The 24,076-nt window shown below is 31.5% G+C and overlaps 1 protein-coding gene across 1 annotated transcript; it reads right to left on the minus strand.

Moving 5' to 3' along the window:
* Positions 1-1,864: 1,864 nt before the first annotated feature.
* On the minus strand, positions 1,865-9,673 carry LOC129942884 (acidic amino acid decarboxylase GADL1). The gene is made up of 6 exons (XM_056052003.1): positions 9,249-9,673; positions 3,510-3,697; positions 3,240-3,365; positions 2,803-3,151; positions 2,249-2,737; positions 1,865-2,168 (listed from the first exon to the last, which is right to left on the minus strand). The coding sequence occupies exons 1-6, from the start codon at positions 9,399-9,401 to the stop codon at positions 1,986-1,988; spliced, it is 1,488 nt and encodes a 495-aa protein (XP_055907978.1). The 5' UTR covers positions 9,402-9,673; the 3' UTR covers positions 1,865-1,985.
* Between the last annotated feature and the right edge of the window lie 14,403 nt (positions 9,674-24,076).

Consider the following 24,076-nt stretch of genomic DNA (forward strand, 5'->3'; position numbering starts at 1 on the left):
AAAATCCAACAACAAAAAGTCTTAAAGTTAATGATCGGTCTCTTGACTGTCTGTCTCGGATTCATTTCAAGATCTTAAGGAAAGTGTTGTCAATGTGTTTTTATAACATCAGCGAGAAAACAAAAAAAAGAAGAATCAACGTAAACAAAACAAACCCGTAGAATACAACAATTTGTACATAATGTGGGTGTTTCTTTGTTTTTCACAATCTATATATAAAAGCCGAGCTCTTAGCTTATGTAAAGACATCTCGAGGAAAGAAGTTCATACAAATTTGGAAAATAAAACAGAATAAATATTTTCACAGCTTGGTTTTAATGGTTTCGTTTCCACTGCACTCAAAGTTGGCTTTTAAATACATTTATCTTTATAAGCGGTAGTCTAATTTAATTCAAATCTAGATTTAAATATTGAAGGAAAAAGCTTTTTTGACAAAAGAATCTTATAGATTTTAGAATCAGAATCGAACGAACTCCTCCTTCGTTGGATTAGAAATCACCTAAATATATTTCAATATAAGTGGTATTGGTTCGAGTCTAAAAACGCAAAATAAATGCTGGTGTGCCGCAGGGCTCTGCTCTGTGTTCCGCACTTTTTCTAATTTTTATTAATGATCTCCTTTTCTCAGCTTTTCTTAGTTGTTTCTAGATTCTCAGCTCTGTTTTCGGTTGTAGATCATAATAGCTTTGTTGAATGGGGAATACAATCTGGATAAAAATGTAATGTGTCAAAAGTATAATTCTGCCTGTGTCGATAAAGCGTATAAATCAAGTAATGAGTTTCAAAGTTCTCGTTATTTTTATCATTAACCACCTTTTGTGGAATGAAACATATACGATAATGGCAAAAATATTGCAATATTTCTAAGATTATAAAGGCAAGCCAAAAAGGTTTTTCAAAATCTCTAATCTGGCTGCTATTTATCTATAAGTCTTACATACATCCAAACTTAAGCATAATGCCCATCTCTGGATTGGTGCTTCTGCAACTTACTTAAATCTCTTCGAAAGTATTGTACTAAAAGCATTCAAATATATTGATGATAATTGCTGATGTTTCTTGTCTCCTTTTTACCATTATTTTATTGAACTATGATGTAGTGAAACAGCCAGTGGCGTTCCTCCCCTCAAACAATTTGACAGCAATACTCGCTTCTTCAGGAATGTTCATCAGTATAACCTTCGGTCCTACTGTCAAGTACAAAGTTTCGTTCTTAAGCCGTGCTACACCAATGTGTTATGCTTTTCAACAATCATTACCAGCAATTGTAATATTCAGGCATTCAAAACCAATGTGCATCGACAACTCCTTTAAAACCCACTCCTAAAACCCCTTGAGTGCGCCACTTTATGTAAATATAAGTATTTTTCTCTGATAGAGTCGCACACAACTATCGACATAATATTGATCAGTTTATAAATGGATTGTTTGTCTAATCATTGACTTAGTTCCTTCAAGTATTTACTCCAAAGAATAAATGAATCAATGCCTGGTATTGTTCTGCCCTTTGATGTAGGCCGTGCGATGCAGAATGCGCATCTACAAATAGAACGGACTGCTTCAAAAAGAACCAATAAATTAAAAAAAAAAATCACGTATACGCCCTAGTGAACTATTTTATTTTGTTTCCATAACCATAATTTTGTTTTCCAAATCTTATTTTCTAACAATGAAAAATAAATGTTTAACAGTGGCCCATATATTATTACAATGCGTGTGGCTTGGTCAATCGTGCGTAGGACTTTAGTGGCTTTGGTTGATTTTTCGTTGGAAATTAAAAATGCTTAACTTACCATTAATATAAAAGAAAATGGTTTTGATGATTTTCATAGAGTTAAATTAATCTAATTTAAAATACAATAAATAAGAAATAATTAAAAATTTATTTAAAATATCCAACTACCGTATCATTACCTCAAATCATTATTTAATCATATACAAAATATTCATTAACTTATCTAAAACGAAAAGCTTTTTATTTTTTTTCAATCCTGTTCTGCCAAAAACTCAATTTCGTCAAGGATAGCATCGAGTTCCTTTTCATCGATTACCGGATAGCATGTGAAGATCATTCGAATGAAATTTCCGACTCCCCTATAGGCTAGTGGTGAATAACCAACCATGAGAGTTCCACTTCGAATCATCTTCTCCTTGATTTTTGGAGCAACCTGTCATAAATCAATGCAAGTATGTAAGTATGTATTTATTAAAATGATTACATCTGATAAAGAGCAATTATTTTAATTACCGTGTACAACTTGGCTTCCCACTCGCTGTTCTCTTCCTGACCTCGCATTGCCTTCGGAATATACCAAAAGCAGACGTTTGTGTATGAAAATGAATCTTGCACTAGACGATATCCCTCCCGCTGGAGAAGCTTTTGAACAAATATTTTGGCCATTTTTATGGCATGGTCAACCAGGGACCCGAGCCCATTCACTCCACGAGCCTTGAGCATTAACCAGAATTTGAAAGAATCAATTTTTCGGCCACATTGGATACTTTTGTTGCCAGTGTCATACGAGACATCGTAGAATTTGTCCTGCTGGAAGAGATACTTAACTTCCGTGCTGTTGCATCTTGACATTAGATCTTTTTCCCTGGTTAGAAACATGGCACATTGTAATGGAGCTCCGAGAGCTTTGTGCGGGTTCCAAGCTAAGGAATCGCTTCGTTCGACGCCATTCATCAGATGACGGTTTTCTTTTGAAATGAGAACAGATGCTCCATGGCAGCCCTAAAAGGAAAAAAACAACCCAAATCACAGATTCGAACTTTATAGACAAATATTTCAAAACCAACATCAACATGAAGCCAAAGCCCATAGCGTTGACAAACATCGGCAATATCATTTAAATCATCGAATGCACCCAAAACTGTAGTCCCAGCTGTGGAATTCACAAAGAACGGTGTCTTGTCTAGCTTTTTGGCTTCTAATATCTTTGCCTCTAGGTCCAAGGGGAGCATTTGACCCCGCGCATTTGTTTTCACACAAACACAGTTATCGGTTCCAAGCCCAAGCCAGTTGGCAGCTTTCTTAAAACTGTAATGAGATTCTTCCGAGGTGAACAGCACCAAAGGCTTGATTCCGAAAATTCCCTTTGCCTTGATGTCAGGACATATCTTGTACCGGGCCAAGGCCAAGGCATACCTTTGAATGGAACAATTTTTTGACTCAATTAAAAAGCCCGCTCGAAACACGAAGGTACTTTTCTTTCTACCTACTTGACAATACTCACATATTTGAAATGGATCCTCCCGGAGCGAATATACCATCGCCATTAGCATATCCACAAATGTCGCACATTTTCTTTATGACTTCCGTTTCGATGAGTGAAAAAACTGGACCCACTTCGAATGTATACCTGTCGATTGGTAAATGCAAACGAATAAATTAACGCAAAGGTATCTATAACATTGACATTTTCAGATTCATTTTATATTTTTGTTTAGTTTGTTTTGTTGTCATAATAAGTTATCTATATTAATTGTAAATGCCGGAAACTTACGCACTTGTGTTGAGAGCCTCGGTTATCCAGGAACCAAACAGACCGTAGGGGTCCATCTGACCGAATAATTGATTATGGAATCGGTTGTGCGTAGTCTTGACGGAATATTGAATTACCTTGCGGCACATGGATAGAATTTCGGTTTCATTTAAAGACTTATCTTCGGAAATTGAAAGATCTATGAGTTTCTGCGGAAGAGGAAGAAAGTTGTGAGATAAAATATTAAAAAAAAGTTATTTTTTTCTTTTAAATATTAAGCCTAACATTATAATAATTTATGAAAATAGAAAAGCCCGTTTTCTTTTATCTTTAAGACTTCTTTTCAAAACAATATTTTGAACTCTAGCATTTCTTCACACCTAATCATATCTGTAAAACTGGGTTTAAAATAATTTTTGAGTTCTAGGAATTTAAGATCTCAGTTGAATGGAACTGAGTCTTTTTGTTGTTTTTGTAGCATCCCGTAGCTAGTTTAAACGCCAAATTCTGACACGAACAGCAGCAGAATTTATTTTAGGATTTACTTCTGATATTCTCTCTTTTTTTAAATAAAAATTATATTTTCGTGATTTAATGCATTTCATTTAGGGTTGATATTTTATAAATTATTCTTTTTTGATAAATTTACACAAGATCAAAGGAAATTGGTTTGGATTTCAATTTTTCCAGTATTCTTGAAAACTCGAACTAAATATTAAAGACCTGCCTCCATAATGCGTGAAATATGTTATAGAAACTATTTTGAGACGTTTCATGAAATCATGTGGTCTTGTTTCATTTTGTGTAGACTCAAAGCTCGTTGTTATTATAAACGTTAAAATATATAAAACTACAATAAAGCGCATGAAAAGTAAATAGTTAAATGGGTTTAAATGACTACGTAACTTACATTTTGTCAGCGTCCACAACATTTTGCATTATGTAGCCTACCTTTCATGTTTATGTATCATAAAAATCCTTGTGGTCTGAAATTGAATCTAAAACCGGAATGAATCTACGTAAGAATTAGGCCTTTCGAAGGCGTAAAAACATTGCTAAAGCGATTTCTAATATTCTAAACACACCAAATTTGAGGGTCTAATAAATCGAAGTTCTATCTAAACCAGAGTTTTAACGCTTGAGAATTTGAAGAAGAAATAAATAAGCACTCGATCAAGTTTCAATTTATCAATAAACCGAGTTTAAAAGACTAGAACTTTGTCAAGAAATTGGCCATAAATATATTAACATTTGAATTTATCTAATAACTTGTGTTCAAAGTCGACGTATTTTTTTTTAAGTAAAAACACTTCTTACTTGTTAAGACATTAATTTATAATTAGTGGTGCAAACAAATTTATAAAATGGTGTTTTAAGGCTAAGGTAAAACAAGACACAAAACAACAAAATGTAAACATAGTTTTTCAGTGTGGTTTTATATGATATACCTTTATGGTTTAAAAAATACGTTTTAGAGTTAATTTTAATTCTAATCAGATTTTTCGGTTTTAGCAATTTGACCAAATAAAAAAACACCTTTTAAATTTGTTTTTATATTTTGTCCATATATTTTTCAAGAAGTTGATGTGACGACATATAAAGGGTTAGTTATGATCTTTTGGCAACATTGGTTTAAACAGCTAACGCACGTTCTGTGTTTTGTTTCACACTCAAACGTCATCAGTTCGGTCTAAAATTTAACCATAAATTGTCTTACAAACGAACAACGTTTGCATATTATTGAATTTTATTATCAAAATGCGTTCTTTGTTAAGAAAGTTCATCATCGCGCGCTTCTTCCAGCGAGCAACGAAGCTCATTTTTGGCTCATTGGGTACGTAAATAACCAGAATTGTCGATTCCTTAGTGAATATCAGCCAGAAGCATTGCAAGAGCTACAAGAAAAAGAAGCAGTCTTCTTCAAAGATGATGCGAATCGTAACGTAACTATGAATGGTAAGCACTACCGTGAGATGATATCCAACTTTTTTTTTGCCTAAAATGCAAGAGCTTGACTTGCATGACATGTGGTTTCAACACGACGGTGCCACATGCCACACAGCACGTGCAATAATCGACCTATTGAGCGGCAAGTTCGGTGAACATTTTATTTCACTTCGGGATCGGTCAATTGGCCGCCTAGATCGTGCGATTTAACGCCTTCAGACTATTTTTTGTTTGATTATGTTAAAGCTTATGTCTATACAGACAATTGACGCATTGGGAGACAATATTGAGGCATTTATTCGTGAGATACCGGCCGAAATGTTGAAAAGAGTATGTCGAAATTGGACTAAGCGGATGAACCATTCGAGGCGTAGTCAAGGTCAACAACATTTGCATAAAATAATCTTCAAACAATAAATTACTATCCGTACTATCGATTCAAATAAATATTTCATGCATTTTTCTAAAAGCTTTTAAAAATTTACCCTTTAAGAATAAAAAATTGCTTTGTACCGTTTTTCCTATTTCTGTTAAAACACAGTTTTCGACTAAATGGTATAGTGTTTCTTTCAGAGCTATTTAGAAAAGGTTAAGGCCAACGAGCAGTGAGAATTTACAATACTTCTTATGAAACACAGAATATATTTAAATTTATTAAAAAAAGATTACAAATGTTGTTGTTTAATGCATTTTATTTTAATAAAATAAATTCATAAATTTGCATTACATAAAAATAAGCCCGTATTTGTATGTTGTTTTCTTTTTTAGTTTTCAAGATCTAGGTCAGTCAGTTTCCCAAAAATGTTGGGAAAGTAAAAATTGATTGGTAATTACAAAACGAACTGTTTCTAAGCACTTAACAGTAGATTTTTCAAAATTGTATGCAATTTTAAATCAGTTAATCTCGTTAACAAAAATATATTAAGAATTGGTCTTAGCATGGGATTTCATTGAATTTAAGCACAATTCACTTTAACTTTTTTATCGAGATGTTATAAAAGAAATTCCAACATTGCTAATCACCAAATGAATATTAATAATATTTTGTTAAATAGATTAATGAATATCATTATTACGAATGCCAAACATTAAATTGTTTAAAATTTGTTTGGCTATTGTCGCTACCATTCATTCAGATTCTTTTATTTTGTGTTTTCTTGTTAGATTTTTATTAATCAATCTTTCGTTTCAAACCATTGCCAATTTATGTCAAATAATACATTAATTCAAAATGAAAAACAAAAACAAAAGAATATAATGACGATAGTGATTAATTATTTTTAAAAACAGTTTTAAAAATTATAAAAAAGAAAACATAAACAAAAACAAAATCAATCACAACTAAAAATCATATTTTTGTAAACATTTTTTTGCCTAAAATCAAGCTATTTAAACTATTATAATATAAACTTTTTACAACTGATAGTGGTAGTAAATATTAACGTTTTTTAATACATAAGAGTACATTCCTGCAATAACTCCCAGAACAAAGGTCAACCCAAGGATATATTCTACCCAACCCAAATCTCCACTTGGGTTTGTTATACATTTATAATGAATTTTTAACCCACCGAAATGAGTCAAAAGTGCATTATGGAATTTTGGATTGTAGATTACAAGCCCTTTTCCATTACATGATGGTCTTGAAACTTTTCATTTCAAAAAGTTGAATGCTTCAAAATAATAGTAAAAACAAAGATCAGTTTCAGTATTAAGCTATTTTGAGGAAGCAAGACTCAGATTATCATTTCATGTGTATGTAATTACTTACATACATATGATTACGTCTGCATCATTACCTAACTATTTAAAATTATGTGATGCGACATCATAATTTTTTATGAAGTCTACATTCTAATCTTGAAACCGCAAAAAAATTATATTTTTGCTTGTTTTTTTTTTCTAGTATAATTAAAAATACAGTTTTATGCTATAGATAGAGAGACAGACGTAATATATTTCGTTTCAAAAAATAGTCTTCAAAAATTATCAACAGTTTTAAAGTTCTTCTGTAACTAACTTACATTTAGGAACCCCACTTAATTTAAATTCCAAGCTCTAATTTCAAATTAAAACTGCAAAAATATCAAAACAACTAAATTTTTAAAAATTAGTTCATTCATTAATTTTAATTTCACACACTAATTTTGACGTCAATGTGCCCAAGGCTGTGACTAAAATTGTATTATTATTCTTAATTTATTTGTTTGTATAACAATAAAATAAAAAAAAAAAATCTACTATCTATCACTAAGCAAGAAACAATTTCTCTCGTAAATAAATGAGTAAACCTACAAATTGATAAGAGATCAATAACTTTAGACCAGAGCAGAAAAATGCAGAACCCATTATCTATGTTTGAAAATATTGTCTTTTTTGTTTTTAATATGATTGACAATAAGTTCATTTGCTCTTTCCGGGCAGAACCTACTTATCTTTTTTGTTTTAGCATTTTCTTAAGAACCCTACACACGGTGCAAAATTTAATTTGTTGATATTTATTGAGTGCAATTGATGTCGTTTCCATCATTTACAGTGCTTCCGTTCTGTATTAAATTTCACACAAAACTTGAAATTCAAATCAAAATGTTAACAATCATTTTTTATCTTTTATTGTATTATTATTGTAAGGGAAATATTAAGAAGAAAATAACAATGTATTGAAAACGATAGCATTTATTTGCCTTTTTTGGCGTGGTTTTTAAACCTCTTACAATGCATATGACTCTATGGTTTTTGACAGTGAGTCTATCAGGGTTGACAAAAATGTCTTAACCTTAACCTAGACTTCTTAAAGCTTTAAACCTACATTATCTTCCAAACATCATATCAAACATATTTTGCTTAGTCAAAACTGAAATAATGAAGTATAGTGTTTTCCATGAGAGGTTCCATTTTGAATAGCCCACTATGTGGACATTTGTCGCTTTTGACATCGCAATTGCAATTTTGCAAAAAAGCTTCCTGGCAGTGTAATTTCTTAATGAGGTGATCACAATAAGCCATCGAAATTGTGTGTAATCTAACACTGTTAGACATTTTTATTTGGATTTCACACATTAAAAGCATTCGTAAAAGTCGGAAATGTTGAAATCGGCCATGGTGTTGCAACTGTAGCCGAGATGGCCATTAGTTGGTTATCGTTTTTCATTGCTATATGCCTTTATCTTTACGAAGATGTAAATATCCACTTATTTCTCTCAAATAATACTCATTTTTGTTTTCAATACTCATCAAAATAAAACTTCTTATTAAAAAAATTCTTTATCTGAGCTTCGTACTCCAACTTCATACAAAAATGTATTCAACCTGATATGTAGTGTGCAGGGTTCCTTAGACTAATAATTACCCAGAGAAACATATTTACTGTCAAATGTCAAATTAATATGTCTAGACCCTAAGCATAAATAACAGAAGCAAACAATTAAATTGCGGTTTCACTAAAAATATACATTCAAAATATAACAGCAACCTAATAGAGCTAATATCTATCGACGCCGGCGGTCGGTCGTTGGCGGCCGACGACGCGGTGTCGCGGTTGATCTAAGCAATTGACTAAATGGACAATACGATAATATTTTTGTCCACATACATTATACAAGTTATCATCACTCAAAATGGTTACTTATTTATTTATTATTATTAGTGGCACACACTAAAGAATACAGATCAATTAATGCAAGCAAAGAACTAACAACAATATTAATTGAAATAAATTGCAATGTGTCCCATATTGATATTATTGTTATGTCACTATAAAAGGTTAGTTTTAAAAGACCTTCAAAAAAGTGTGCGTATAGCTAGAAGACCCACCTTTAGCTCAGCTGGCTGGACAAATTCGACGATTTTTTCATTGTTATCGTTCACACAGAAGACGTTCGCATTTCGCAATAACTCATAGACCGTCCGTAAGACTTCCCAATCGGCCGGCAAGCCTTGGCGGATTTTCTCAACCGTTGGATTCATGGCACCTTTGTTATATTTACACAAAAACCAAACACTTTCAATACTCAGTCTTCGTTTCACTTAAATTCTTTTTTAAGGTACGTATCTCGTTTAAGATGGAAAAACTCGAAAGATTCTACTAATTTCTAATTCAAAATCGGTTTAGACACTTCCAGATGCAAACTCGTACTGATCCCGCTCAGGCAATCCGTCTGAAAGCCCAACTTGATTTCCATAGAGATCTATACGCGCTTGCTGTCAATGCTTCTGCGGCAGCTACTACTGAAGTGTGATGGTGTCTGATAGCCTTATTTGTAACGAATGGATTTTTCATCGCGAGTTTTTTTTTGTTGTCGATTTTTATTTGATTTGTATTTTTATTTTTATTTGACTGATTAAAATGTGTCGAGGAGATAAGTTGCGGAGACGCAGAGAAATCGAATCAGAATATATAATCGATCGGTCGGTCGGTCAATTGTTTTGCTTCATCATATTACAACAAATAGGGGTGCCTGTAACGCTTTGATCTATAATTACAATTTGGATACTTGTGGCTGCGCCTGGCCTGAGTTAAGTTGAGTTTTGAGTATGCTAAGCACGTTCTGGTAGATTAGGTTTTAGATATAGTTTAGGTGGATACATGGTTTTATTTGAGGTAACATTAGAGAGAGAGAATCAGTGTTCCATTCAATGGAACAGTTGTTGGAGTCTTAGGTTACTGAGGTTCGTTTCCAATAATATGTAGATTGCAGTGACTTGCTATTTTGTATATTGTTAATTTGTAGACAATGTTATGACAGACAGCGAAGTGTACTTAGAACAGGTGTGGCATTAACCATTAGGAAATGCATGGCAATCTACGGATAATGGCCGTTTTAGAAGAGATAAAAGCGTGCAGAATGCAGCGCGCTAGGGAGCTCATTTTGACTTTGCCTTGACCCGGCAAACTGAAATGTGCTGAAATTATGTTACATTTTCCAAGCAATTAAAATTCCATTCACTAATCGAAACTCTAAGTTGATTTCAACGAGGTGTGGGTATATATAATTAAGTTTAATCGTATATCAAAAAAAATGTAAATATGTACATGAAAAGGCACCCTATATATTATAAAATGTTTGCTATTTTTTAATCAATGACCGATCTTGGCGCTAAATCAGTTGAAATGCTTTTGTTTAAAACGACATAAAATATACTAATAATAATGAGAGATTAAAATTCTAGTTGACTTGGTTATCAGTTTTGTTAAGTTTGAATTGAACGTTAGATATGATATACCTACACATAATTTTGCTGATAAGATTATTTTACACATTATTGCTGCTATAAGTATTTTACTATTTAGACATATTGATATTCAGACAACAAAGAACTATCTTTAGTGATAAAAATAATGAAATTAATAAGCGAAAGAAAGGAGAATAGGCATTTTAGACTACCTATTGTCCACAATTGACACATAGAGACAAGTAAAAAAAAGATATTACTTCAGAATAAGAGGTCTGTTAGATGTTCTAAACATTGTGCTGTAAAGTCTCATAAAATCTCGTGTCTACGTATAGTTGGTGATGGGCCGTTCGTAGTTACCCCCCTTTGTATACCTGAAATGTTGCTTCCACCTAAACCAGATTTTTTTTTTTTTGACAAGAGGAAATCTTCAAATGACACTTGGCAGTATTCGACAACAAGTAGTGTGAGACTCTTAACCACTAAAACCACCTCTTCATGAGGACCAATCTTGAAGGATCGACTACAAATTTTTCTTTCTTAACTTTGTTCAATCACTTTGGGGGAAGTTTAAATTTTTAGTACTTTCCCATGTTTTATTAGACCATAAGATCATGAGGCTGGGTTCTTCTTAATCTCAGAACATGGTTTGTTATATTCAAGACGGACTCCATTTCAGAATTAGTATGACTTTACAGTCTCTGTTTGTGCGATACAGCGTATTTTTTAACAACTTCTGGAACCATTTCTATTTGTAAGTCACGATGTAGATGGGTATTTCTTATGTACCAAAGTGCATTAACTATTCCACGAAGGACTTTGTTTTGGAATTTTTGGATTATTTCGGTATTTGTTTTCTTTGTATAGCCCCCTAATTGGACTACATAGGTCCAAACAGGCTTTAGTACTTGATTATACAGCATTATTTTGTTTTGGATTGATAAATCAGAGTTGTTACCAAGTAACCAGTACATTTTTCTATATTTCAAGTTTAGTTTTTCTCTTTTCTTTTTGATGTGCTCTTTCCACTTAAGCTTTGCATCCAAAGTCATTCCAAGGCATTTGGCCGTATTGGCGTAAGGTACAGCTTGATTATTAATGCACATTGGAATATTGTTTATCTTTTTATTTGTAAAATTTATATGTGAAGATTTTGTTTCATTGAGTTTGATACGCCATTTTTAGGTCCAAGCTCTCACTGTGTAGACGGCATTTTGTAGTTTTACTGTGCCTTAGAGACACATTTGTCGGGTACCAAAATTGCGGTATAATCTGCAAAAGTAGCCATTATGGTGTGATTACCAACTGGAATATCCCTTTGTGTATAGTAAATACATGGTAGGACCTAGAACACTTCCCTGTGGTACACCGGCTTCTATTTTCTTCAATTCTGAGTATTCTTGATCGTATCTTACTCTAAACAATGGGTCTGAGATGTACGATTTTAATATTTCAAAGTACTGCCTGGGAAGATCCCTTTGCAGTTTGTACTCAAGTCCCTCATGCCAAACCTTGTCAAAAGCTTGAGCAACATCTAAGAAAATAGCTTTACATACTTGTTTTTGTTTTAATTCTTTTTCTATTACATCCGATATTCTATGAATTTGGTCTATCGTGCAATGTTTATTTCTAAAGCCAAACTGATGGTTTGGGATTAACCCTCTTTCTTCAATGATTTTGCTAAGTCTCTTCATAAGTTTTTCAAAAACCTTGCTTTGGTATGGCAATTACTTCAGCTATTTTCCAATGGTGTGGGACATACCGGTGCTTAAGGCATGCATTTATTATATATTGGAGTTTATGAAGGCTTTCAATGGCATTTCTTTCATAACCTGAGCAGTAATTAGATCGTAACCTGGTGATTTTTTATTTGATAGTTGTTGTAAACACACATGTTTTTATTTCTTTAAGTCTTACAACTGGTATTTAACTTTCATTTATCTTATCAACAAACTGTTAACTATTTTCATCCGCGTTTGATGAGTATGGCTTAAAAACATTCGCAAGATGTTCAGCTTTTTCTTTCGGGTTACCGATCCATTTCCCATCTTGAGATTTCAAGGGCGAGTTTTGTAACTGCGATCTTTTCAGGAGCTTGGTTGCTTTCAATAGCGAAAAATCGTTTGAAGCATCAGTCGTTAAATTCCTTAGGAATGTACTGAGTCAACAATTTTTGAGTTTGTAAATTTGTTTTTTAAGATAGTTGCTTATACGTTGTTTCATCATCTGGAAATCTAGTATTTTTCAATTTTCTTCGTGTTCTTCTTTTCTCTATTATCAACTCTCTTATCTTTAAAGGATATATTATTTCACTTTATTAACTATTTTAATTTAATTATTATTTCACTATTTTAACCCACATGACACATTTTCTTATACGCTCTACCGCTTAACAATCTTTTCGGTTTAAAATCTTATCAAACAAAAAAGTTAGTGAAAAATAATACAGCTACATTTTCTTGTATTTGTTTAAGTTTGTAACTAGTTGTCTAATCTTCTACCGTGATAAGGACATGATTTAAAACCCCGAGCATGGGATTGGGTGCTCCAAAACAAATTCCTAAATGATCTATTTTTATAATTAAAAAACGTATCTTAAGTAATTCATAGCATTTTTGTCATTGGATTCAAAAATCCATTTTGCACCAACCCAGCTTCATAACTAGTGTTCTAATAATTCATGTCCTTTCCATTATGCTTTTTTTAAAAAAAAAAAAGGTAAGATATATAACATTTGCAGCTTACTCATTTTAAAGAAAAAGTACATTTTTTACTAACGTAATCTATTCAATAGTTTTTTAAAAGGCTCTTGAACAGATATCATTGTAAAACTTTTTGGGTTAAAAAAAAAATCAAAGTAAGTAAAGCCTTTTTTTACTCACACAAATATGTAATTATATAATTATAAATTTATGGTGAATAAAATGTCTCCAAAACAGGGACAATGTTATCTCAAAAACTAATCGACCAATCTTCTCTAAATATGACCACTTATTGCTTATGTACATAGGTATCTTTTAAAACGTAAACCAGGGTTCTACTCTGTAATGCGTTTTTAAAGCAAATATTTTCAAAAACGAATATTTTGTACTCTCTTTTTCTAATGCGGATAAGAAATCTAGTACTTACGGAATGACAAATCCGAATTCGTATTTTTCGTACCGGACAATGCGTTTCCGAATGTCATTAGCGTTCGAAAACGAACATTTTGTTTCTACACTAAGAGCGGTAACGAATTGCAATTCCAAGGTTGTTTTTAAAGGACATAAAAGAAAAATTGTTATAAGTTTTGTGAAATAAAATAAAATATATATATGTAAGTAAGGAAATAATAATTGTATTCAAAATTTAAGCAAATTGCAGGGAATCATCAGCGAAAAGTGCATACCAAAGAAAAGCAATTTGAAATTATGGTGGAATTCGTATGACTTGAAGGAAAAATGTATACCGTGACAAAAGACAAATTTGAGAAAAAAAAGAAATGAATATGAAAAAAATCAGCTTAGACTTTCTAAGCTTGAATTAAAAAGAGATATGTTGCAATTGCAAAGCAGTGATAATAATGACTGAATTTTAATTTATTCCTCGTGTTTTTAGTGATTTGTTTTGAATTTTGTTTTATATTTTTCCTTTGACAAATATCATAAGAAATAATTCGAGACTTGACAAATCCAATTTTTAAATAGAAAAAGTACTAGATGATTGTTTTATTCGATTCGAACCTTTTACTGAGTACGAAAACGACTCGAATATCAGATTCGAATCGGATTGGCTTTCGAAACGCATAGGTCCCATTTTTTGTATGCAAAATAATGATTATTCTTTTTCTTTGAACCGACTATTTTTAACTACCCGTAGAAAGTTATTGTAATAGTCTGATTTGTTGAATTAAAAGTGTTGACATTTCTCGACGAAGCCCGTGCGTCCGTACGTTAGGACAACTTTTTTCGTTTATACAGATAATAATGCAGAAATTACTTCCAAAAAATTTTAAATTTCGAAAAATGTTCGTCAACCCAATAAATTAAATTGTTAGTTATGAATATAACGGTTTTGATATATGGTAAAATTTTGAGAAAAATAGAATTGAAGATTTTTCATAAAAATTAAAATCTTCAATAAAAAAGTTCGCAAAATTGTAAAAAATTGTTCTTCGATCCTCGATATCTCGTTAATAAATGAAGGTTTTAACTTCAAAATCATTTCATTCTGTGCTAACTTTTCCAAGAAAAATCCAATCTCTATTTGTTTACATAAGAAATACAAAAAATTCAAATGCCACTAAAATTGGCTTTGGAACAAAAATCTCGTTTACAACAAAACATTTTAAAATGCGTCAGTTTCATAATATGCAAAATATCGTTGGCAATCTTGAGTTAATCTCGAAACTCGAAAAAACAACAAGGAACTGATAAGAAATGGTTTTCGACTCAATTGTTAAGAGAACAATCAAAAATATTGACTTGTAAATTGTTTATCTCACACAAAATATTTTGAAGTTTTAAGCAAGAAAAATCAACAGACGAAATGGGAAGTTATCAATGTGGGTCGCATCCCAACCTCTTTTTATAGATAGATAGATATTTTATTTCTTTCTTTAAAATATTATTTGGTTTGCTACCGCTCAGTTTACACAGAGATTTGATATTAAAAATATATCTTTCTACTGAATAAGTTATTTTTACAACATTATAATTACAAAAAGAAAACATTTATATTTTGAATGAAAATATGATAAAAACCTTCATTTAAGTAAAACAAACATTTCAGTAAGAAATAGATTGAATTTTAAAACACATACGAAACGTTAAGTAATAAAACAGTTGCATTTTAATTGAAAATATAAATAAATAAATAAGTTAATTAAACATATATATATATATACATACAAAACATATAAATTAATAGTAAATAAATAAAGAAACAAGCAAATTATTTAGCAATAAAATCTAAAAAACTAATAATAAACAATAAATAGTAAGTAATAAATAACAAAAATAAATAAATACATTTTTAAGTGTTTAATTGCACTACCAAAGGGTTGTCAGAAATATCACAGTTCATTAAGAAATTATCAGTTAATTTTCGAATTCTTGCGCAAATCAATTCAACACCTGTTTGATTATGAAGATCGTTAGTTGAATAATGCCAGGGTAGTTTTAAATTTGTGCCCAACAATAGGATCAATAGGGTCTACACTCTACAGTATTGTGAAACATGTTTAGATTTCCAGTTGCCAACAAACATTTTTCATTTTTTCACATTTCATTTTTGTTTATTTAAATTTGCAAAGAGTTTTTATCTTTTTTTGGTCCCTTATTCAAACCAACTCCAAAGACTCCATAGTACCTATTACTATTAATTTTAAGACACTTATTTAAACAGATCACATTTTCTTTTACCTATTTTTCTTAAATGAAGATACAAATCTGTTTTAAATAATGAAATAAATGCATCTTTTTATTTAGGAAATAAGTATAGCTTACGGGTGTACATCAATTAAAATTGTGAAATTAAGGCAATTAGTTCAAACCCATTTAAAAACTACTTAATTTTCTTTTATAAAGATCTGAATATTTTGTAAATTATAATCCCCTGTAGGATTTAACCACAAAATGTGATAATTATTCTTATAAGAATTGTTTATCTAGTTGATTTTATTTAAAAACATAATGAATACAATTATTTATTATCCCATTACCTACTTCAAGATCTAATTTTTTCTGAACATTGCATCATTTCCAAAACTATAAACAATCACCCAAGACGAAAACAAAAATTAGAAATTGCAAAAGTTCTTTTTCCGTCTATACCAGAATCTAACCAGTTCCCATCATCACGCCACTTTATTTCTTAGTAAACGCAAAACTCCTTTTTTCTGCTAAAGGCAACACGCGACCAAAATAAAAATAAAAACAATCAAAAAGATCACCTCACACTTAAAAAAGTAAAAAACTACAAAATCCGCCATTCTATATAATAACGCGGATCCCCAAAATGTATACCATACAACCTTGACCCTTAATTATTTACGACCGCATTGACCTTGTAAAATAAAATAAAAATAAAATGAAGTAGCATTTTATAGGGGAAAAGAATAATAAATCAGCAACAAAAAGAAAAACATTAACCAGGTCTATGTTTCTTCTTCCCAGCAATAAATTTCAAGAAAAAAAAAACTAAGAATTTGATCCAAACCGAAAGGAAAGAGTGCAGATAGTAAGTGGTGGAGATATGTTTTTGAAAGGAATTCATTTTTGATTTTGGTTTGGCCAAAAATAGGTAGAAGTAGGTACCTGTATAAAATAGATTTAAAAAAAATGCACACAAAACGAAGATATATAGCTACTACTCAAAATACATGCAATGCTTAACTGCGCCCTCAAATTTCGGTCTTAAAACAGAATTTGGCACCGAAAGTTGGATTTTGTGCTTTTTATTCTTCAAATGCTCTAAAATATATAACCTCTTAAAAATCAAGTTCTTCTTCGTTGAAAATATATTTAGCCCATAGACTTTCAGATTTTAAAATTATACCAGTTTCAATTCGATCCAATCTTTTCAAATCACCATACAAAATATTTTAACTACCAACCATTCTCATTCTTTATTCTTCTTTCATTATTCTTTTAAAAATCTTTAGATACCAAAAATACAACACCACTGCCTGGAATATCAGAAAGAACAAAAAAGAAAAAGAGTTCGTTGATCTATTAGCTGGAAAAGGAAAGAAAAGAATCTTCAAAACTAAATTCAACACATATAGAAAAAAGAAGATCTAAACGACCTTTAAAGCTATTTGCACTAAAAATTGCGAACATTCAACACAATTTGCAACTTTTGGTTTTGAACGTTTATTGGCGAAGCTAATTCGTAAGAAACTTTTATAATTTGGACTTGATGCTTTCTAATGATTAAATATTTATCTGCAGGTTAAAGTCGAAAACTTTAAATACAAATTTTATGAGGGTGAGAGAGTGATAAGGAAAGATTCTTCACAAACAAAATGAAAATTGTGAAATCAAATCAAAGGAGTAACATAAAACTCAAATATTATTGTTATTTATTATTTCTTTATTCATCAATGGATACATAATCTGTTGACTACAATTAAATTATAATTTATCATTATACATCATCAAAAAAGTTTAAAGCAATACTCTTAAACATATCCCTATTCATTTGAAGGTCGACTTCACTATGAATTAAATTAAAAAGAGACAAATTACGAGTTATGGGTTCATTAAGTCCATAGTTCGTCCTGTGACTAGAAATCAAAAAGAGAACGTCTCTATTTCTTAGATGTCTCTCAGGAACATAAAAAGATATAAGAGGTAGTAAGTCTGGAGATTTTATTTTACCATTGAGTATGTCCTTGATAAAAAGAACCCCAGGGTTTCTCTACGGCTTTTTAAAGATTTTAAAGCTATCAGTGCGCACCTAGAGCCATAATTGGGAAAACCATCTGACCACCTGAAATTCCTTAAAGCCAAGCGCGTGAATCTTCTTTCAATATTTTCGTCTGAGGAATTTTGATAAAAAGGAGACCAAATAACACAACTGTATTCCAGTATGGGTAAAAATAAAGATATGTAAATCGTTTTCAGAGTATAACTATCTTTAAATACCCCCGTGTTCCATTTTAAAAAACCTAGCAAAGAATTCGCTTTTGAAATAATAAAATGTATGTGTTCAGAAAAAGAAAACTTGAAAGACTTTCATTGCCAAGACTGTAACTGAACAGCACCTTAGGTGTTGTACGAGAAGCTCTAAATATTTTACATTTAGAGATATTAAGCTCGAGATGATTATATTTACACCAATTAAAAAACGCATCTATATCTTTTTGAAAGTTAACACAGTTTTCAACTGAAGAAATTTGGCAATATAGTTTTAAGTCATCTGCGAACATCAAACAATTAGAGAATTGCAGACAGTTCGGAATGTCATTGACGAAAAGATTGAAAAGGAGGGGTCCCAAATGACTTCCCTGAGGCAGTCCTGATAAGACTTCAATAAAAAAGGATTGATTGCCTTCGATTTTAACACTCTGTTTTCGATTTGACAAATAAGATTCTAACCATTTAAGAAAACCGAATCTGAATCCCATCCTCTCCAACTTTCTTAATAGAAGGATATGATGGACACTATCGAACGCTTTCACAAAATCCGTGTACAAAACATCTACCTGCATTCTTTTTTCCAAAGCAGATAAACAAAAAGTTGTAAACAGACACAAATTCGTAGTAGTGGAGCGACCACTACAAAATCCATGCTGTCTCGAAGATATTATGTCTTTCACCGTGAAACTAAGTCTATTGAACACCAACTTTTCAAAAAGTTTTGGAATCGCTGAAAGTTTTGAGACTGGTCTATAGTTCTTACGAGTAATTAAGTGCTGGAGACCACTTTTATAAATAGGGCTGATGGATGATATTTTCCACTCTTCTAGAAAAACCCCAGAATGGAGCGATTTATTAAAAATAAGCACATGCCGATATCAAAAGAGGAGGAATCAAATCTACTCCAGCTTTTATATTAACATCAAGAGAAACTAAGCCTTCAAATACCTCTTGATCAGATAGAGAAAACACATTAAAATCAACTTGAGAACTAATATCATTATACAGGTTTTCACTATTAGATATAATATCTATATTATAATTCGATTGAAAAAAAACTTGGCAAAAAGATTGCATGTAGCTTCAGTACTATGGGAGGTCTCTCCATCAAGCTCCATAGAGCTAGGAAAAGCAGAACTTTGGGTTTAGAATTTAAAAAAACCCAAGAACATAAAACTCAAATATTATGGTTGATGAAGGATCCCTTACAAAAACTTGATGTAAAAAGTAACGGAGGACTCATTAAGCAGCATTCATATGAGGGCGACCAACAAACGACGACGAATGACTTACAAAATGTGAGTTTATATACGTCTGATGACATATTTCCACACAAATTCTTAACAAAACGATAGCAATATAGTTTCTATTTGATTTATGATGGATACTTTTACTTTTCAATATCATATATTAATAAATTTAAGAATACTTTATTCTCGTTCCACATTATCCACACTCCCAACGGATAAAATAATCGCGCGTACTTAAACTAAAAAAATCATTTTTGTTTTGGTTTCGGTCAAACATTATTCGCAACGAATTAAAAACTCTCATGTGAAAGAAATGTCAAAATCGACGAATATTCGTTCATTCGTTGGTCGTTACTTTGTGTATGAAAACTATAGTACTCTCAAGGTGGTTGTCGAATAGGGTGACATCTGCACATTTTTTGTGGAAGTTCTTGTGGAGAAATTTATTTGCAGACGGGAGACTTACGAATATGATAATTCGAAACAGAGAAAAATAGGGAAAAGCGGTTGGATTTTTACAAGAGTTGGAGTGAATAGGGAAAATTCTATTGCTTATAAGAATAAATATGAAATGAAGCAAATGATTAACGAGAAATAAACCAATATACTCAAATTTATTTTGGTTTGTTTTGGTTTATTACATTTTAAGCTCAACAATATTTTTCTATGTAAAGATGAAATGTAGGTGAAATATAAAGGATATTGGCCTTTTGGGTATTCTGTATGGTAGGATTGTTTATGAAAAACATGGTTTTATATAAAAAGATTGTTGGTACTGTTTTTATATTTCATATACAAAGACAAAGGTTTTCATGTACAAAGGTCGTTGGTCGTGCTCATGTGCATAAGAAAAATACAAAATTGAAAATGCCACCTAAATTATAACAATAATTTGAATATGATATTATGGCAACCTAGACATGAACCATTTTTCAGTATGTTCGTTCGTTAAAGATCATTGCATATTCTAAGGAGCATACATCTAGCAGCTGCTCATAAAACTATGTTTGAACTTTGTAACAGGAAGCTGCAATTGGTAATTGGTAAAATATGGAAACGACAGTTTGATATTCAAATAAAAGTGTTTTCTACATCCGTGGAGTTAGAACAGAAATAGATACGATCTTGAAGACTGAATCATCAGTAATGGCCCAATCCAATAGCTGTCGTGAATAACCAAGGAATTATTTTATTTATTAAACAGTTTGAACTAAACAATATCTGAATTTTAAGTCATGTTATATTTTGTTCATTTATTATTCGTTATAACTAGGTGTTAATTTTATTTATTTGTAACCATTTAGTATACTTTGAACATTTCGTCTCAAAATGTGTGGTATTTTAACTTGCAGTATCCTTTCAGATAGATATAAAGTTATCCAAGAAAGAATTTTAAAATGGAAATCAAAACAGAGTCAAAAGCTTTGCTGGAATCTGCATAAACTGCGTTAGCTTAAAATTATTGTTTCATTCGATTCCATAACAGCAGATCGACCTGAGACAAACCTTATGTAATTCTGATAAATATTTATAGCTGTAAGAAAATCGATCTTGTCCATGCTTTCAAACAATTTGGAAATTGCAGAAAGTTTACAAATATCCCTATTATTCCCATCATCATTTTTCGAACCTGACTTATAAATAGGAACCAAGTCTCCCAATCAAATCATCGGAGAGATTTATTGATTTATTTATTTGGAAAGAAGTGCAAATTAATTAACAATATCTAAGTACCGCGGGTGGAGTTCCATCTCGACCAGAACTATATTTAGACGGAAATGATTTTTACGCCGATATAATTTCTGTACAACTTAGTTCCTAGTTATTAAATTATTCAAGGAATTGTTATTAAAGACTGAACAACAGTAAACAGATTTAAAAAGTCTCCAAATAATTTAAAAATACAATCTAAGTTCGATTATTCAACCCCTTTGAAAAACATGGTATTATTTAGAATCCCCACCGACTTTCTTTATGAATTGACAAAATGCCAGAATGAATCCAGTTATTCTTAAATTACATTCTATATTCAAGATGTTTGTTCTATATAGAAATATATTCTTTCAGTAATTTACTAAAGGTCATAATCACATTGACTTTTTGATTTGATGAAAACCGAATAAACTTTAAGCTTCTTTTAGGAAGTTTTTTGTTAAATCAAATCTGTCACAACATATTCTTGTTATTTCAATGAAATGGGTTTACATACATTTTTGTTTAAGTTAAGAAACATACAAATATTATACCAATCAATATAAGAGAATTAAGTATTCAATTCAGAAAAAATAGGTTTGAAAAAATTATACTACTCACAATTTTGCTTTACACTCGTGAAGTAAGTGAAAAGATCTTTATGATGAATTAATCAATTTAACAAAGAAAAGGGTGCCAGCAATGAATGTAACCATTATTTGAGTTTAATCAATTGATTGCAATGAAATGTGATTTTATGTACCCTTTTGCATTAAGTGCATGTAAACTTTGCAAGACTGCAAAAGAATGCAAAGGCTTCTAAAGAATGTAAAGACTGTAATTGAATTCCAAGACTAAAAGCAAAGACAAATTAAAAAAAGGTATGCAATCTCTAATGATTGTGGGAAAAATTAATGCCATTTTTTGTATGATCAAATGATTGGTGATGCAAAGCTTAAGTCCCAATCTCCAATGGAATGAAATCAATAAGAGATGTACTGTAATTGTATTAAATTACATTCTTTTACAACTCTGCTCACAGCTGAATAAAATGTTGGCTTTGTTGCGTTCATGCGGCAAGAGTAAATAAATAAATCTCCCGGATTTTAAACAAGGTTCAATTCTCTCAAAAACTAGAAAATTAACTAAAGGAAACAAAAAATAGTGCACAAATTTGACAAAAAAAGTGTACAAAAAAGGCATTACTGTCTTTGATTTTTCATTCGGAATTTAAAGATTATTTTATTTTTACAAAACTATGGACAAAAGCAACTCTTAGAAAGAGATCACTCAAGAATGAGTTTCTGGCTTAAGAAAAAATTGTTTTACAAAATGTATGACTCCAATCTTTGATTTTGTATGGCAGTTAACATTTCTAAGTTAATTGCTGCTTCCTGGGGGGACATAAACCCCCATTCAATACTAATTTGTTCATATTTTGTTCGAATTTAAAAAACCCCTATGTTATGTTACACCTCATGCGGCTAACGCTTGTTTACATTATAGCTGAAACTGCTTTAAGATTACAAAAATTAAAGGACTATAAACTTTGAAAAAGACATAACAAATTATAACAGCATTGCTTTCATATTTTAGGGAGAGGGAGTTTTAAAAAAGCTTGATATCCTTTATTTGAACTGTCAACCTTTTTGCGATTGTTATATTTTAAAGAACAAAAGAAACACAATCTTTCATTCAAGGCAGCTTTAATTTGATTTAGATTATTAAAAAATACTTTAAAACGATCTCTAAACAATCAAACTCTGCTATCGATATGAGTCAATCCACACCTTAATTTGGGGTCTGTTTGGCAGTTATGAATCAGAAATCTTCAAAATCGATTTCATTATCAGTTTACTTTATTTAAATAACACATACAACGTTTTTGCTAGAAACAAAAATCACCCACTTTTGAAAATCAAATATCACAAAATATCGTATCCCAAAATAGTTTCAAATGTGAAGAAAGGAAAACCCCATATTATAAAAATACTTCACCTACATACCACACGGAATTCATTTAAAGAAGATTAATAAGTTCCGTTTTTCAGTCAATGAACTGTCCCCGTGCATTCACAGCATCGGTGATCAGACAACGACAACAAAGACGCAAAGATGCTAATTCCCAATAAGGATTCCAATATTCCAAAATTAAATGTGTTCGAAAATTTCAATAGATTTTATTTGTATTTTCTTTTAATATTTACATAGGAAGGTAGGTACATAGATAGTTAATAATTTTTGTTAAAAATTATAAATCTGATATTTGAAAACATTATCAGGGTACAACAACCTAGGAGAAAGGTCAATGTACCGAGTAACGTTTGTATATTTCGTGTACCTTAAAACCAACATGTGGTGTTATCTTTTTAATGTCACCCCAATATCCTATCGTCATCGTCAGCTTGAAAATGTAACGAGATTTTCAAATAGGACTTCCTAATGACAGCCAAGATATCACAATGCATTTGTCTCTGATAGATGCATAGGAGGTAACGTACACCCAGCGCAGCACCTATCCAGAAAGACTTGCACCCATCATCAGACTAGGCTGAGGCAGAGTGGCATTGCACCCGGGACAGGGCACGAGAGTCGGTTTGTGAGAGTGAGTCTTTCGATTGAAAATTATTTTTAGAATTTGACACTTTCTTTCTTCCCAACATCAGCCCATCAGCAACAGCATCAACACAACATACCGAGCAGAAGTCGAGTCGTTTCGAGCGTGTGGCAGAAGGAATTCACTTTGAGACTTGTTCTCTGTTATATGGAACTAAGGAAGGAAGGCGGCATCCCCAACATTTAGGGGATGATGAGATGAAGATGATGCATCAGATTCAACGCAGTTCTTTGGATACCTTCACTCTGTGCGCAGTTGCCGCGCCGATTTTGGTCTGCGTCTGAACTT

Source organism: Eupeodes corollae, chromosome 1 (assembly GCF_945859685.1).
Source record: "Eupeodes corollae chromosome 1, idEupCoro1.1, whole genome shotgun sequence".
Taxonomy (NCBI): domain Eukaryota; kingdom Metazoa; phylum Arthropoda; class Insecta; order Diptera; family Syrphidae; genus Eupeodes; species Eupeodes corollae.

What these genes read in the sequence shown, in the direction of transcription:
- LOC129942884 (XM_056052003.1), bottom strand. Translation starts at nt 9,401, where the DNA reads ATGAATCCAACGGTTGAGAAAATCCGCCAAGGCTTGCCGGCCGATTGG. An exon ending in GAGGCTCTCAACACAAGTGC is followed by an intron (nt 3,366 to 3,509) that starts GTAAGTTTCCGG and finishes ACCAATCGACAG; the next exon opens with GTATACATTCGAAGTGGGTC. An exon ending in GGAGGATCCATTTCAAATAT is followed by an intron (nt 3,152 to 3,239) that starts GTGAGTATTGTC and finishes TTCCATTCAAAG; the next exon opens with GTATGCCTTGGCCTTGGCCC.